The sequence below is a fragment of the Carlito syrichta genome, unplaced genomic scaffold (assembly GCF_000164805.1).
Source record: "Carlito syrichta isolate Samal-C Ts95f unplaced genomic scaffold, Tarsius_syrichta-2.0.1 Scaffold317705, whole genome shotgun sequence".
Classification (NCBI taxonomy): Eukaryota; Metazoa; Chordata; class Mammalia; order Primates; family Tarsiidae; genus Carlito; species Carlito syrichta.
The window spans coordinates 118,721-135,579 of NW_007261801.1; the positions used below are offsets into that span (position 1 = coordinate 118,721).

The 16,859-nt window shown below is 44.8% G+C and overlaps 1 protein-coding gene across 2 annotated transcripts in view; it reads right to left on the minus strand.

The window, feature by feature from the left end:
- The window catches only part of LOC103277421 (tripartite motif-containing protein 44), a 59,526-nt gene that overhangs the window by 24,892 nt on the left and 17,775 nt on the right, over positions 1-16,859 (minus strand). For both annotated transcript variants that reach the window (XM_008074795.1, XM_008074794.1), the window contains exons 2-3: positions 10,888-11,127; positions 210-229 (exon numbers count right to left, since the gene is read on the minus strand). In XM_008074795.1, the coding sequence (XP_008072986.1) occupies positions 210-229; positions 10,888-11,127 (260 nt within the window). The remainder of the gene's footprint in view (positions 1-209; positions 230-10,887; positions 11,128-16,859) is intronic.

Genomic DNA, 16,859 nt, shown 5'->3' on the forward strand with positions numbered 1-16,859 from the left:
CGGGGAGCGACCACTGCACTCCAGTCTGGGCGACAGAGTGAGACTCCAACTCAAAAAAAAAAAAAAAAAAATAGGACCCTCACATCTCAGGCTTAGGACAGAGATCCCTTTTCTGTGTTGCTCCTTGGCTGTCCATATGTCATGGGGCATTAAAAGGCCAAATGTCACTCGATTCTGAGGACAGAAAAGCAGCTGTAATGTGATCTTACCTGGGTTCGTCCTCATCGCCCTGAAAGACAAACAGAAAGAAACAGCATTAGAAACCATGATTGGTGCCAACAGGATACGATTTCTTCTCTCCCTCCTTTCCCAACCTGAAAGCACGGTTTGTGCATTTATTGTAACAGAGAAAAACCAACAGACATCTAAGGCAGGACAGGGTCAACAAAATGCCATGTCCAAACTGCCCAGCAGAGATGAGCTAACAATCTGCCCTGGCAAGCAGAGACGCGAGTGCACCACAGACCTGGGTGGCCTAAGCAGCAGCCTGGTCTTTTCACTTGCACGGCAGGTAGTACTCCGTTTTGAGCCAGACGAGGACCCCAAAATAGCAGCGGGTCTGAGGCAAAAGCTGGCCGGCTCTAAAAGCCTCAAGCTGTTTCCTTCAAAGACCCATCTCGGTCTTGGTCCAGCATTCTTCATCACACGCGAGCACAGCGACTCTAATGTACAGAGCTGTGAGGGAAAGGACCCGACGGGACTCAGGAAACTGGATTCTGGCCCGAGTTCTCTGCCCAAGCTGTGTGCCCCTGGGCAAATGGATTAATTAACATGGCCCCTGTCTTCTCTCCTGCAAGGGGCAGCTTTGGCATCCAAGGATGCACAACCTTCTCCAGTCAGAGAATGGCTTTCTTCCCATCCATTCTGTAAAAATGTGTGAATGCCACTGTTCCAGGTGCTATGTCCTCTCCTCTGGCAGACTCCTCTGAGCCTCCTTCTGTGGGCAAATAAGATTGTTCAAATGACTCTCAAGCCTTTCCCAAGGGATTGCACTCACCCTCTGGTGACAGAGTAACTTTACAACCTCCTCTTAGTCATTCAGAGAAGTCTCAAGAGAGAATGCGCCTCTAGTACTATCCAGAGAATGAATGAATGAATGAATGAATGATTCCTACTGACATAAAGTCTGACCTCCGGGGTCAGACACTCTGGGTTCAAATCTTGATCCCAGCACTTTCCTGCTGTGTCACCCTACTCAGGTGAATGTACCTCTTGACTTCCATTTCCTAGTCTGTAAAACAGGGCAAGAGTCATCTCTATCTATATCCTAAGTATGAAGATGGAATGACCATCAAGCACAGTGCCTGGGACACAGGTTACTTATCAGTATTGGCAGCTATACAGTAGGATTCATTAAGAAGCTACTCCACGCAGGTGCTGACTGAGGATTTTAAAAGATAACCTGGCACGATTTCCTATTCTTGCAGGAACAGGAGAAACAGGCAAGAGAAGTGAACCAGGACACAAGGTAAGGACTCTACAAAGACTAACAGAGCGCTCTGAGAGTCAGAAGGAAGTGGAGGCCACTGCCCCACCTGGAGAAGGGAACGCTCCTACTGGCCTGAGGGATAAGCAGGGTTTTCCCAGGACTACTATGACAGGGAAAAGTGGGAAGGGCACTGACCTAGTGAGAGCAAAGGTGCCCATTTAAAGAAATGCACTGCTTAAAGTGAAAGTAGAGAACAGGGGTAGGGGGGTGTGCACGTGGGTCTTGGGCAGATAGTGGGGAGCATGAGATGGCAGATGCCAGGACGGGTGGTTGTAGTGTGACAAGGGAGAGGGGTGCAGGGTGGACAGGGTGTGCGTGTGTGTCTTGGGCAGGGGTGTGGGGGGCAGGGGTGGGAACCGAGGATGGGTAGGTGAGTGTGACAGAGGCAGTGGGGACTGATCGCCAGGGAGCAGCCAGTGAAGGACAGCTACAGCCAGAAGGTGACCTGGGCCAGCCTGGACGCTGAAGGCTGAAAGAGGACGGCATGTTAGCAGGCGGTCAGAACTCACAATCATACTTCAGGGTGCGAAACCCCCACACCCTCAGAAGAGGGAAGTGGGGCATGCGGTAGAGAGAGGGTAGGGTGCTGAAAGCTTTCTCTGCATTTTGATCAACTGGTATGTCTCACAGGAACTATAATATAACAAAAAAGAGTCCTGTATTTCAAATTTAATATAAGTTACATAACCATTAATGACACAAATCTCAATACCACTTTTCAGTTGCTTTTGGGTGTTTAAATGTAACTGTCTAAAAGAACCTTATACAAAAAATGCCTGAATGCCTGAACCCTCCTCTTCACAATCACCTACCCCAGCACATGAGAAATGGCGTTTCTGAGTTACAAAAACATGGTCTCAAGTCTGGCTCATTAACCCCACAGTGATGCTTGCACGAATTTACTTCACTTTTACCAGTTTCAGTCTCTTCATCTGCACATGGAGATCCTAATTCTTATCTCAAAGGGTCATGGATCAAAAGAAGTGAGATCAGTGTGAGACACTAAACAACTGCCCAATAGTCGCAAGTCAGTGTGCAACACGGCAGCCACCACTGCACTTTCCTTGAATTATTAACTCACAACATTCCCAGAGGAGAGCAAGGTAGAACAGGAAGTAAGTGGCACAAGGTTCTGCTGCATGTTTGCCCATTTCTGCCACTCACAGAGGTGTGCCTCTTCAGAAACAACAGTCACTATCACATAGCAAGAGCACACACACACGAATTGCAGGGCTGCTGTGAACAGGTCAATGGACAGAGAGAGGACTTGCACATCTCATACCCACGCTGTGCATGTCTGTTCTTCCTCCCTGAAATGCACTTCCCTGTCCTGAAGGCCCAGTTAGTTCCTACCCATCCTTAGAGACCAAGCCTCTCTCGGAAACCTCCTTGCTAACAGCTTGAGCGGATTAATCCTCCACCCCTCCTCTGCACCTGTAGGGTTCACCCTTCGAGGCTAGTACTCAGAAGAAAACTGACAGTGATTGCAGCACACAGTGCTTTCCTCTTTGGATTTCAATTCCTTGAGATCAGAACTGTCCTGCTCTGTGTTCACTGCATCTACCCCAGCACAAGGCACACCATGAATAATGACTCAAGACAGACGTAGGGCTTAAGATGAACTTCCGCCACCACTGTGAGCGAATTCTGGTTTCAGAGAACATCGGAAGTGAGAGTCTGTGAAACGCCAACTTCCACACAAGTGACTTCTTGGATTCAGCAGTGCTCTAGTCCATTCCTGGAACGCCTCAAGTGCTCACAGTCAGCAGGCTGCACTCTCCTGCAACCTCCCCCTCTGCATCCCACCAGTGGACATGCTGTTCCCCAAGAATCAGCAAGTTGCATCCCAAGTCCATTTACGTCAGGTGAGCTTACAAGTACAATTTAATCAGTAAGAACAAGTGAGTGCAAGTTACATACCTGCTGCTTCAGTGAAAACTAGGCTGAATGTGTCCACAGTATCAATAAAGATGAATTATCTAAAAATGTGTCAATTTTGAGCTGCATGAAGCATATGCAATCTGCTAGAAAAAAATATGTTACGAAAAATAAGAGTCTGTATTCAACTTACTTTGAATGAAATCCCTGTCACTATACACAGCCTGAAATTGTACCTTATAAATGATGCCATATAGGTGTGGTTTATATCAAAACAGGGCATTCAACTTCAATCAGCAAACCCAATTAGCAAACCCATATTTCAAAGAAAAGGACTTGCTTCAGAATTCAGAAAAGTTATAAATATATGTCTCAAGTTTAAAATAAGTGATTATGGTATGCATGTATCATTTTTTTATTAATTTTTTTTTGAGTTGAAGTCTCACTCTGTCGCCCAGACTGGAGTGCAGTGGCACACTCCTGGGCACCGCAGCCTCGACCTGCTGGGCTCCAGCGATCCTTCCACTCAGACTTCCAAGTAGCCGGAACTACAGGCGCGTACTACCACGCCTGGCTAATTTTTTCATTTACTGTAGACATGAGGTCTTGTCAAGTCGCCCAGGCGAGTCTCAAACCTGCGGACTCAGGCAATCCACTCACCTTGGCCTCCCAAAGCGCGGGATTACAAGCTGAGCCACCAAGCCCAGCAAAATTTTTTATTATTATTTTTAATTTTATCTTTTGAGTTGGAGTCTCACTCTGTCACACAGGCTCAGCTTTCCAAGTAGCTGGAGCTACAGGCATGTGCCACCATGCCCAGCTAATTTTTCTTGATTTATTGTAGAGAAGCAGTCTTGCCAAGTTGCCCAGGCTGGTCTCGAACCTGTGGGCTCAGGCAATTCTCTCACCTCAGCCTCCCAAAGTGCTGGGATTATAAGTGTGAACCACCACACCTGGCCTGCTTGTATCATTTTTTAATAATTTTCACATGCAAACTAACTTTTTCCAATATTATCTCACGGCAACTCAGTACTCTCCTTTCAAAACTGGACAAAAAACAAAAATGCTCATGACATAAAAATACACATCTTTTTTTTTTTTTTACCTGCTTGACCATGGCAAAGAGTTTCATAAAAACAATATAACAAAATTCAGCACAAAAGAGTAGAAAAGTCAGAAACAAATGAGGAAAAAATACTTCTCAGTCTCTTTCATGAGGCCAACATACCCCTAATACCAAAACCTAACAGTGGTATTATGAAAGTATAAAATTAAAGACGAAGATCCCTCATGAACAAAGACACAAACTCCCTTTGCTGTGTTTATCCATTTCTGCTGCTTACAGCCTCTTTTCAGAAACAACAGTCACTATCACAAAAACAAAAAACAAAAAAAACCCACACACACATGAATTACAGGGCCACTGTGAACAGGTCAGCAGACAGAGGGCTGCCAATCTTGCTGTATTAGCAAGCTGAACCCAGATAATACATCATGACCAAGAGGGACTCAGAAATGCAAGGTTGGTCTAGTATTGTAAAATTAAACAACACAAGAGAATAATAGAGAAAACCACCTCATCATTTCAACAGATGCAGAAGAAACATCTCTCAAAAGTCAACATCAGTTCATGGCAAAACCACTCAGCACATTGGGCAAAGAAGGGGACTTCCTCAATCTGATATAAGGCATCTATAAAAAGCATCACACTTGATAGAAATGTACTGAATGCTTTAATTCTGAGACTGTCAACAAAATAAGGATGTTCACTTTTATCACTGATGTTAGACACTGCACTGGAGCCCTTGCCACTGCAGTAAGTCAAGAAAAATCAAGCAAAAGGCATAAAGATGGAAAGGAAGAAACAAAACCGTCTCCACTTGCAGATAGAATGATGGCTGACATCCTGAAGAGTCTATAAAACCTCTAACAGGCAAATTTGGCAAGGTTACAAGATACACGGTTGATATACAAAAAGCAACTGTATTTTTGTGCGCTAACATAAAAACTGAAAAACGAAATTTAACCCTTTGCACTTGGAGACATCTCACGGACCATCTACCAGCAACTCGACTGCACTTTTTAACAGAAAGTGAAAAATGCATCACTACATATTAAATGGCAAAGCATTGGAACCAATTATTTTACTGTAATGATACTGGACTGCCATCGAACTTTGTACACTGAGGAACTTATTTACGACAAAAAATCAGAACGTTCCGTATTCCATTTTTCTAACATGTGGTATCATGTGAAACATTCACCAACACACATTGCCGTTTCACCAATTCATGCTGTGCGATAGGTGATTGTTGGACATCTTCCACCGGGTGTTTTTCTATTCACATAGACAATGCAGTCTCGTTCTCTTCCTCCCTCATGGATAATATGTAATTTGATGGTTTGCTAGATTTACAATGTCTCCTCAGAGGGAACAAGAGCAAAGGGTTAAAAACGATTCTACTTTCAATAGCCTCAAAAATACTAAATAACCAGAAATAAATTTATCAGAAGCCATTCAAGACCTTTACATGAAAACTATCAACCATTGCTGACAGCTTGTAAAACGAGACTCATAAGTGGAGTCATATATCATGTTGATTCATCCTGTCAGTTTGCAGAGTAAATGTGTCATTTTGCTTTAGCTGTTCCACTGTCCAAATTTTTTTCTTTGTCCCTGGTTTTCAGAAGTTTGATTTTGATGTGTCCAGGTGTAGATTTCTTAGTTTATATTGGGTTCACTGAGCTTCTTAAATCTGTGGGTTTATGTCTTTCAGTCAAAATTTGGAAATTCTGAGCCATTATTTCCTCAAATTTTTTTTCATTTCCACGATCCTTTTTCTCCTTATGTCAAAGCTTTCATTATTGTTCTACAGGTTACTAAAGCACAATTCAAGTACATTCATTCATTCATTTGAATCAGGGTCTTACTCTGTCACCCAGGATGGAGCATAGTGACATAATCACAGCACTGCAGCCTCGACCTCCTGGGCTCAAGTGATCCACCCGCCTCAGCCTCCTGAGTAGCGGAGCTGGGTCTACAGGTGTGCATCACTACATCCAGCTTTTAATTTTTTAAAAAACAGAGATGAAGTCTGGCTGATCTCAAACTCCTGGCCTCAAGCGATCCTCTCACCATAGCCTCCCACAGTGCTGGGATTACAAGCATGAGTCACTGCACTCAGTCAGTGTTTTTTTTTGTTTGTTTGTCTTGGATCAGTTCAGTATCAACCTATCTTCAGATTCATCAGATCTTTACTCTAATTTCCTACTGAGCTCGTCTAATCAATTTTTGTGTTTGTTACTGTATTTTTCAGTTGTAAAATTTTCATTTGGTCTTTTTAATATCTATCACTTTATTGAGATTCTCTAGTTTTTATTTGTCTCCAGAGTCTTTGCTCATTAAGACATTTTTATGATAGGTTTAAAACCGTTGTCTGCTATCTCCAACATCTGTGCCATCTTGGTGTTGGCATATATTGACTGCCTTTTCTCCTTAGAATTGAGATGCACTGGTTCATGGTATAATAAGTAACTTTGAACTATATACTGGACACACTGAGTTATATTATAAAAATCTAGTTCTTCAACCAAATGCAGTGGCTCAAGCACTTTGGGAGGCTGAGGTGGGAGAACTGTTTGAGATCAGGAGTTCAAGACCAGCCTAGGCAACATAGCAAGACTGTCTCTCTAAAAAAAAATTAGTCAGGCATGGTGGGAGCACATGCCTGTAGTAGCTACTGAGAAGGCTGAGCAGAAGGGTCATCTGCACCCAGGAAGTCAAGGCTGTGGTGAACTGTGATCATGCCACGGCACTCTGGCCTGGGCGACAGTGAGACCCTGCTTCCAAAAAAACCAAACACCTATTTTAACCTTCTATTTCAGCAGTCAACCTGTGTAGGTTCAGAATACATGTCCGAAATCACTTTTATGGACTATGATTCAAATGCAACTCTGTTTACAAAGCCGCCAGAGTGCTGTTCTGGTCTCCCCCTCAGATGGCAGGACTCCTCTCTCCAGTCTCCACAGAGCTGTGGGGGAGGCATGCCAACTTCACACTACAGGGCAGGAATGGGAGACAGAGTTCCACCCAAGGACTTGGTGGTGTGTGAGGGTGGGGCAAGAGGCAGGAGTCAGAGTGCATCCATAGTCCCTGCTTCCTTGCTGTGGCTGTGGGGCAGGGTAGAAGGCGGAGCTCTGCCTACAGGGGCAATGGTAGAAATCATGTTCACCCACGAGCTCCCTAGAAAGAAAGGCACCCATCTCTTCAGGGAAAGACATGAACAGTTTCAGCCCACTGGCTCCACCACCACAGTGCCAAGTGGGGCTGGGGAAAGGGCAGCTTTCTTGATGATGCACCCCTCCTGACAGGCAGGTATGGTCCAAGGCTACTCTATGGCTGGGCCGCCCTCTCCCCGTTCCTTGGCTAGAGAACAGGCTTTTCTTGGGTTTTTCTTTTGTGTCTGTGTCCACTAGTGCTTCCAGTTTGTAGATCACCCAGGCCAGGATCCACAGGGAATTCACTGCCTTGAAGTCCCTCAAGTCCCGCAATCCCAGTCAGTGGCCATCTTTTCTCTACCTTTTAAGTATTCTATCCAGGAATTTTTACTGTGGTTAGTGAAAGGAGTAAAAAGCAATGTGTTGACTCCGTCACACTCAGAACCAGAAGCTGTGATTTGTTTCAAATATATCAAAAATAAAATGGACTCGTGAGTGGACGGTTGGAAAGATGGCTAGACACATTATAAAGCAAGTATGGCAAAATGTTAGTGATGGAATCTAGGTGCTAGGAATAGGCCATAATCCATAAAATTTTTCCAACTTTGCTCTACGTTTGAACTTTTATAATAAAATGTGGGAGAGAGGAGAATCTTTTAGATGAATTCAAAATGCAGGTAATTTTTTTAAAATTCCATACCTGCGAAGCTAAGAACAGAATCCCTCTGTTGAGTGAAAGAGAGGGACTGGACCCTGCTCTGACAAATTCCCAGGTTAACTGGAACAAGAGGCTACTGGATGCCAACAGGTCTTTTTAAACACTCTGGCCAGCTGAATGTCACTTCTTGTTTTCTTTTTTTTTTTTTTTTGTTTTTACAAATAAAGTTTTATTGGAATACAACCATCTCCATTCACTTATATATTATCTGTGGCTGCTTCCACACTATGAGCAGAGAGTTAAGTAGATGTCACAAAGACTGTGTGGTCTGTACAGCATACAGTATGTGGCCCTTTGCTATTCAGATATTTTCAGGAAAAGCGTGCTGACACCTGCCATGCAAAACTAAAGATGAATATATCACAAAAATATAATATTGACAGAAAAGATTAAAATTGACATTATGACATCTTTTCTATGGAGTTTGTAGCAGCAAAAACATACATATAATAACAAAACAACACTACTGTTTATGCAGGAGTGCATGTGTGTTGAAAATATAATGCACACAAATGTATACTACCTGTCAGTATAATGCATAGGAAAAGTATAAAAACATAGTAGGAGGAATACTTAAGGTACTTACTATTATTATTATTATTATTGAGTAAGAGTCTCACTCTGTTGCACAGGTTGGTGTACAGTAGTATACTAATGGCCACTGCAGCCTTGATCTGCTAGGCTCAGGCGATCCTTCCACCTCAGCCTTCTAAGTAGTTGGAACCACAGGCATTTGTCACCTTGCTCAGCTATTTTTTTTTTAAATTTATTGTAGAGATGAAGTCTCGCTGAGTTGCCCAGGTGGGTCTCCAACCCCTGGGTTCAGACAATCCTCTAGCCTTGACCTTCAAAAGTGCTGGGATTACAGGCTTGAGCCACCATGCCTGGTCAAGGGACTTTTTTTTCCTTAAAATATCATAACTGGCCCCCCTTTACTTTCCTGTATTTCTTTTTTTTTAATAATTAATCAGTATTTTTATTATAGTTTTGTGGGGTACAGTTAAGGGTTAGGTGTACAATTACGTTTCATTCAGACACCCTGTTGATAAGAGGTGTTTTCCCAGCCCCAGACAGATATTTGCTACTGTTAATCCCCTCCCCCTCCCCCCCATAGTTTCCCAGAATATCACATGTTCTCACTCATATAATGGACTTCTTGTTTTCAATAGTTCAGTTGTCCATAGTCTGGTCCTTAGGGCTGTCAGCTCCTGCACCCCCACTAAGAGTAATTCCACCAGAGCTAACAAGCACTGTGCTGCTGAGGTGCTTAGGGGATCGTTAATGTTGAGGAAGGACTAAATTCCTTATTCGAAAGGAAAACAAAAGAACAGAGGGAAGGCCTCAAAACGAGCCTGTTTTTAAAGAACCGCCTAGTCAACACAAGGAATAGAGGGGAATTTTGGACAGAGTTATGCTATTGATCTCTTGCACTGAGTCTGGGAAAACTTTTTTACTGAGGCACAATGAACCACCCTGACTTTGTGAACACTGATTCTTCTGATGTTCCCCACTGACAGAACGCTTGGAGTCCATCATGTAGGAAGGAAGAAGCACAGACACTGGCACAGGACGGACGTGGATCTACATCCCGGCTTTTTTCCTCCTGTTTTCTCCTAACTAAATGACACTGGGTCAGTGTCTCTGCAGTTCTCTGTATCTCAGTATCCCACCTGCAAAATGGCACTAATAAGTGCTGGCATAGGGATTAAATGGCATATGAATAGAAGGTGCTCTCTTGCCTATCTAGAAATGGCAAGAGTCATTCTTTCCCACGCGGATGAAAATGGACCAAAACCCTCGCCTGGTGCCGCAGGTAACACATCCTATCAGGATGGCCTGCACAGCACCTGCCCCCAGATGACCATGGCTCTTCTCTCAGCCAGACAAGATGCCAGTCAAAGCAGAGCTCCTGAGTCAGCAGCAGTCCTGGCACGTCCACAGGTTTTTCTTCCAGGTTTTTCTCCCAGGTTGAAATCTGATAAACAGTAGCCTTTCTCTAGTGGCTGAAATGTTTTAAATAGCTACCTTAAATTACTTTCTAGAGGTGGATTCAAAAAGCCTGCATATATTGTTTAGTAAACACGCCTAAAATTGCCCTTGTATTACTAAGTAACAAATGAATACAGCCCAGCCCAATCTATACAGCGGGCTCCACGCAGCCAGCAGTCCAAGGCACCCTCTCATTACTCACAGAGTAAGTCCCGCCTCATTCCCTCGGGCCTGCCTCACGCTCACTCCCCTCCTGACTGACCCTCACTCAGCCCCGCTCTGCGATGACTTCGCTTACAGCCCGGGGTTCACAGTCTATAACTTGTCCCCTTCTCTGGTTCTGATTTTTGGCTTCCCTCCTTTTAATGTGATCAGCATCCGCCTCATTGACTATACTCCTTTAAATCGTGGTGGATAAATACTTTGCCAGGCCCAGCCACAGGGCGCCCTCCTGGCCAGCAAACCACACTGTTCACAATCAGTTGAACCCCTTACAGTCCATCTAAGCGTCCAATTCATTCACGTTCAGAGCTAACAAATATGGCATCAGTCTCCTCCCACTTATCTTGCTGACCACTGTGGGCCTTTGTTTTACCTGTGCCTTTGGCTCTGCTGATTCATTAGAGGTATCAAGTTGCTCCTTGGCTTGGGCCATCTGAGTCATCAGCCTATCCATGTGGGACTGGATGTCTGCCAGGATCTCTGTCACATGAGCTGTGGCCATTGCTTCTTGGATGTCCACAAGATGAAGGGCCTTCTTCTCCTCATCAGCAATCACCTTCTGAACCTTCTTAAACTCCTGCTGGATAAACACCTTCATCTGGTCCCGAGTTACCTGTGTAACAGAGACACGTCAGAAGAACAAGTTGGACATACAAAGAAAGGGAAGGGTGGAGTTACTTCTACACAGCCCTGGCCAAGGTACAAACATGCTTCTTATCTGACCCTAAAGTTTTGGAAATACCCTCTAAACAACATTCCCCTAATACCTTTGATGAATTTCCTGGTAATCGCCATTTTCCCAGATGATTCTATACACATATGTATGTAGGTGATTGTGTGATTTTCATATAAATGGATCACAGTGAACATATGGTTCTGTCTTGCTTTTCTACTTAAAGTATGTTAGTGCATACAGATCACTATCTGCATAACATAAAGGTGTGTGAGAGTGTGAGTGTGTGTGTCTTATTATACCATCCCTCTCTTCATGGAAATATAGAACCATTCCAAAATGTTGCTATTATAACAACACAGCAAGAAGCACCCTTGGACGACTCTCTTCATATCTGCCTATGAGTTTTTTCAGAGGCCTCTGGAGTCAGTCAATCTGCATGTGCTCTAAAAAGACTGACTGATGTTGCCAAGCTACCCTCTGAAAAAGATGTCTAATCACATTTCTCCAGATGAGTGTGAAAGTGAGCACATCACCACACTCTCACCAACACTGGTGAGCATCAAGTTTTTAAATTTTTACTATCTGATGAGCGAAAATATGCTATTGTCTTACTTTACAATGACTGCAAACCAAACATAATATGACTGTTAGCTGTATGCGGCTACCGCATAAGAAAGGCAAACAAAAAGTGAGACAGTGTTAAAATAAGAACTTCAGAACTCCGAATCTTGCCCACATCTGGCTTATTGATGCTTCCTCACAACCAAGTTTACTTGTAAGTATTTTCAGACAACAGTGCATATTCTGAGCAGCTGAAGCAGGGAGCAGGGAAGAGGCAGAACAGTGAGCAAAAGGAGAAAGGCAAGAGAAAGGCCCACAGTGATCTTAGGCCTAGAAAAAAAAAAGCAGCTGGCATCTTCCAGATGAGGAAACAGAAATTCATCCGAGAGGCAAGGACTCCAATGTCCTGTTCTCCGTGTGGGCTCTGCTCACTGTCACAGTCTGTCAAAAGGAAAGTCAAACTGGATCAGCAGGGCTAAAGGCGGAAGGAAGGGGATGAGGCCATTTTTAATTAGCCTCTTAAAGACGGAAAGAGGCCTGGCACCTTAAGAAACTCTTGGAACACGTAGAAAAGACATGCGAAATAAGGTCTGCACAACATGATCTGCTGAAGATCAAGTGACTAAGTGACAGAAGCCCTCAGGAAGCCACGCATTCTCTACGGGTGCTGGAGAAAAGGGAGGAAGAGTGCTAAGTGACACTGATGTCCTTGCAAATTCAGGAACAGACTGAGAACTGTGACTTGTGCTTATTTATGTACTTCCTCTTATTTTTAGTGTGTGTGTGTTTCAGGGCTATTATGCTTTATGGTGATCATTTATTGATGGACCTCTATTGTTGAAATAAATTAGTTCTTCATAAATTGGGTCTTAAATGACTAGGACCTTCTCTCAGAGACCAAACCTGGAGTGTTCTCCAAGGCATGCCCCTTTCTGAATGCCTGAAAAACTCTTCATGGCGACAAGTAACTAAAAATGGAGATCATAATAAAAAGACTCACAACCTATTTCACCAGACCTCACATACACGCAATTCATGCACCAAACAGCAGCAGGGGAGGAAGCTACAGATTTTGAAATCCTCTATTTCCCATTCCTTTGCATAGGCTTTTCAGCAAGACACCATTTTATCCCATCAGGCCATCCATGAAAACTGAAGCCAAATAATCTACTCTAAGAAGTGGCACTGCCTTGTCCCCCTCCCATTTGCTACTAAGTAACAAACAGGCATTCTCCAACCCAGCTCAGTATGGGAGGAGTAGACTTCTGGGTCATGGCATCCATTCACAGAGCTCACAGGAGGGCTGGAGCCTGGGCATGTGGCAGTTGGGGTGCTCTGGGAAAGGGTAAAGTGGCTCCCAGAACTCCCTCTCAGGTTCCTCCGAAACACCTCCTGTCTCCAAGAGGCCGGCCCTCCATGTCGGCACATGCCATTGAGCTGCCAACATCATGGCCAAGCGCACTTCTTGGGACTTCTTCAGCCTTTGCCTTACAGTTACCCAAAAGTGAGAGTGACAGTCCTACACTCTCAACTATAACAACATGTAACATTACATAAAAAGAGAAAAATCTACATACTCAGAGAAAACAAAGTTGAACGTGCTACAGTAATGGAAGTAGTGATGCAAAAGGTTCCTCTGACAGAGCATCTACTAGTAACTGTTAAGCCTTCTCCAAGTCACAGAACTTCCCTTGCCCCGAACAAAGCTTAGTGTGGTGCCTCAATGTGCATTATAGCCCTAAGCAAAACTCTTCTGGTTAAAGGACATGCGCTCCCTGTGTGAAGTTCCTCCTGTAGCCCTGTGTTGCTTCAGGAAAAGTTTGCCTGAGGAATGGGCCCTTGGAGCAAATGAAACCCTAGAAGGAGCTTCTCCTTCCAGCCAGTTGACTGCCCATCACTGTCAAACCTCATCTCACAGGCGAAGAAAAAGCAAGCCCCAGAGAAGTGCAGTAATAGTGTCAGGTGTAGAAACTCAGAAACTCCTCTGGTCTAGGCCAGGGTACTTTCTACCCCAGCATGCTGCCTCCAGTGACCCATTCAGGTTCTTTAATACATTTCTTCTTGACAGACATTTCCAGCTAGCAGGCTGCTCAGGCTATTACCCCGCTGGGATGCTACTTCTCCCCGTGAACCCTGGGATGAGGAGTTCACACCTGAAAAGTTACATATCCTCCCAGAGTGCTTTCCATGCGCTCCTTACAGCTAGTACAGTATTTCCAAGCCAAGTCATACCCAAGAGACACGCAGACTGGCACTTTACACAAACATAAACACATAAAACCTCGAATTAAGAAGCTAGTCCTTAAAAACAACACCTGCTCATTGTACTTGACATGGGCTGGAAGTCATTTGCTCCCAGCTAGCTAGCCTGTAGAAAACCAAGGTTTTATTTACTTTTCAATCAGAGGCAGACTATAAAAACAACACACATACCAACTAGAAAGCGCCAAGGCTTAAGAAAAACGTGTTCTAGAAAAGTACTGCTGGGATGAATGGAGAAAAATGGATCAGGGTCAGGAGCAGAAAGCTACTCAAAAGAAGCATCTAAGCCCGCAATGACTGAAGTGCTTGGAAACGCTTGTTCTATTAGCCAGATGTCCTGCAAGGCTTAAAGAGGCTGCTCCAAAAATAACGTAAAGCACTGCGCTGCACAGAACTGTATGAAGACTGCAAAGACTGCACCTAAAAGGCCAAAAGTTCACTTTTTCTTCCCCCTTCCTCACCTGAATGGCCACTATGCTAAAAGAGGAAAACAAAAAGGCAGGAAATGGAACATTTTTGGCTGCTGCAAGCTGTCCTCACCCACAGCACAGGGCCTTCCCAGCCTGCCAGGATGGTGGTAACCTTCGAGTCAGGAGGTTCAAGGTCAAGGCTTTTTTGGCACCTACTCAGGCCCTGTCCTCCAAGCGAGCGCTTCCCACACCCCTGCCAGGATCCAGTGGGGCCAGCAAGGGGCTCTTCAAGGGACAGGACAGCCTCCCACTTCCTGTGTCTTTTGTGTAGGGGTGGAACAGCCACAATCTTTGAACACAACAACGGCCCACCCCAGGCTTGGAAAATCATCTGCAGCCTAGAAACAGAGCTGATACAGCTCTGAGCTGCCTCTGTTACCAACACTCCCCTGACCCAGTTAGAAGCCTGACGTGCTCAGGTTTTACAACAGGGTGTTGACTGAAGGGAACAGTCGCACTCCTCCTTAACCAGCCTGCCTCCTTCCTGCCCTGCTGCTTCCCTTGTACCCGCCCTGCCTCCTCCCCTGACCCATCTAACAGAGCACCACAGGATCCAACCTCCGTTATCCGGAGTGATACAAGCACCCACTCTGCGAAGCATCACAGGGTATTTACTGTTGCTGCTGTCACTGCTACTATTTTTATTATAAAAGACTATAATAAATACCAGGACTGGAGAGTAGTTATATGTGAGTGGTGAAATTACAAGTACTTTTCTCTTTGTTACTTTTCTGACCAAATTTCCTGTAATAATGTGCAGCACTTTTTTTAAACAATAATCTTTAAGAAAAAATGTGGCTCAGAGAACGAGTTAGGCCTGTGTGGTGATTCACGCCTGTAATCTCAGCACTTTGGGAGGCTGATGTGGGAGAACCGCTTGCATCCAGGAGCTTGAGACCAGTCTAGGCAACACGCTGAGACCTCATGTTTAAAAAACTTACAGAATCGCGGCAAGATGGCGACGGGGAAACCTGGTCTGTGAAACCCTCTGCAAAGGAGAACTGCAGTGGGTCTCTGGCTCTCGCCCTGGGGGCTGCATACCCCAATATCGCAGCCTGCTCTTTATACGGAGCTCAGCCGTTGCCACCGGTGGGGCATCACAGTGGACTGGACAGCCACTGCAGCGCAGACACCACCGCCGCCGCTGGTAGCACATCACACCACCCGGGCCGGAGGCGATCCACGACTTCAGTCCTTGAAGCCCCTTCAGGGAAGATCTGCTGGGATTGCTGCCACCTCTCCTGCGACCGAGAAGTCCTGCCCCCGGTGAGTCCCCTGCCTGTGCCCTGAGGCAGGCATCCATCTCCAGTCTCTGCCGGTTCCTGTCTGGCCCCACCCCCTCTGGGGCGAGCAGCTGAGATAGCACCACCTGCTGGTGATTCAAGGTAACAACACCGAAATGAGAGAAACAAGCTTGGAAAAGACATAGGCCAGAGTGGTGAACGGAGGGTGATCTGAACTGTCCTTCACAGCAGACCAGGGGCAACTGACCCTAACTGCAAACTAATTTACCAGTTTGAAAAGAAAACTAGAAATCAGACCTGAAAGGACATTGGACTTAAACGAAGAGTCTCAGAGTGTGCTTCATTGATTCTGTTAGTTTAAAGACTTAATTCTATTCCTACTGTATTGTTCCTTTTCTTCTTTTTTTTCCCCCTCTTCCTTTGCTTCTCTTTTCTTCTCTCTGTAAACCATATCTTTGTATACAGGAACAGCACACCAATAAGGTGGCTGGTTAGCTTGTATGTTAGCATCACTATATGTTTTATTTTTTTTTGTATGGGAGTTGGTTCGTCTGTAGCTGTGGTCTATTGTTTTTATCTGTTTCAATACAGGTCTCTCTCTCCATTTGTTGGCACACGTTTGTTTCCCCCCTTACTCCTCTATCTCTCCACCCCCCTCTTCAACCCACTGTCTGCTCCATTCTCTTCCCTCTGCTAACCACATTTTATTTCAGGGAGTAAACCTACAGCCCCACTGCACAGACAGATTCCAAGGCAGTGGGAACTGGGTTCCAGATTATCCACACACCTGTCAGGGAATACCAGGACCTGCAGATAGATTTTGAAGCACAGCTCCCCACTTAAGTAAACCTCAAAACTGCAAAAAGGACCACCTCCAACCTACAGCGCAACTCCAGAACTGAACAAAGTAAGAGGGCATACATAAAGAATAGGAGATTGAACAAACAGAAGTAAAACCAATCCCTTTACCCCTGAATAACAGAAATAAAGAAGACGGTGATGTGGAGGGAAGGAAAAAGTAGGAAAGGGGGAAAAACCGCACAAATGAAGAAAAACCAAAAGAAGAATATAGGTCTCACACAGACCCCTGGGAGATCAGACACTGAGAAAACAGATTCTGGAACACAAACAG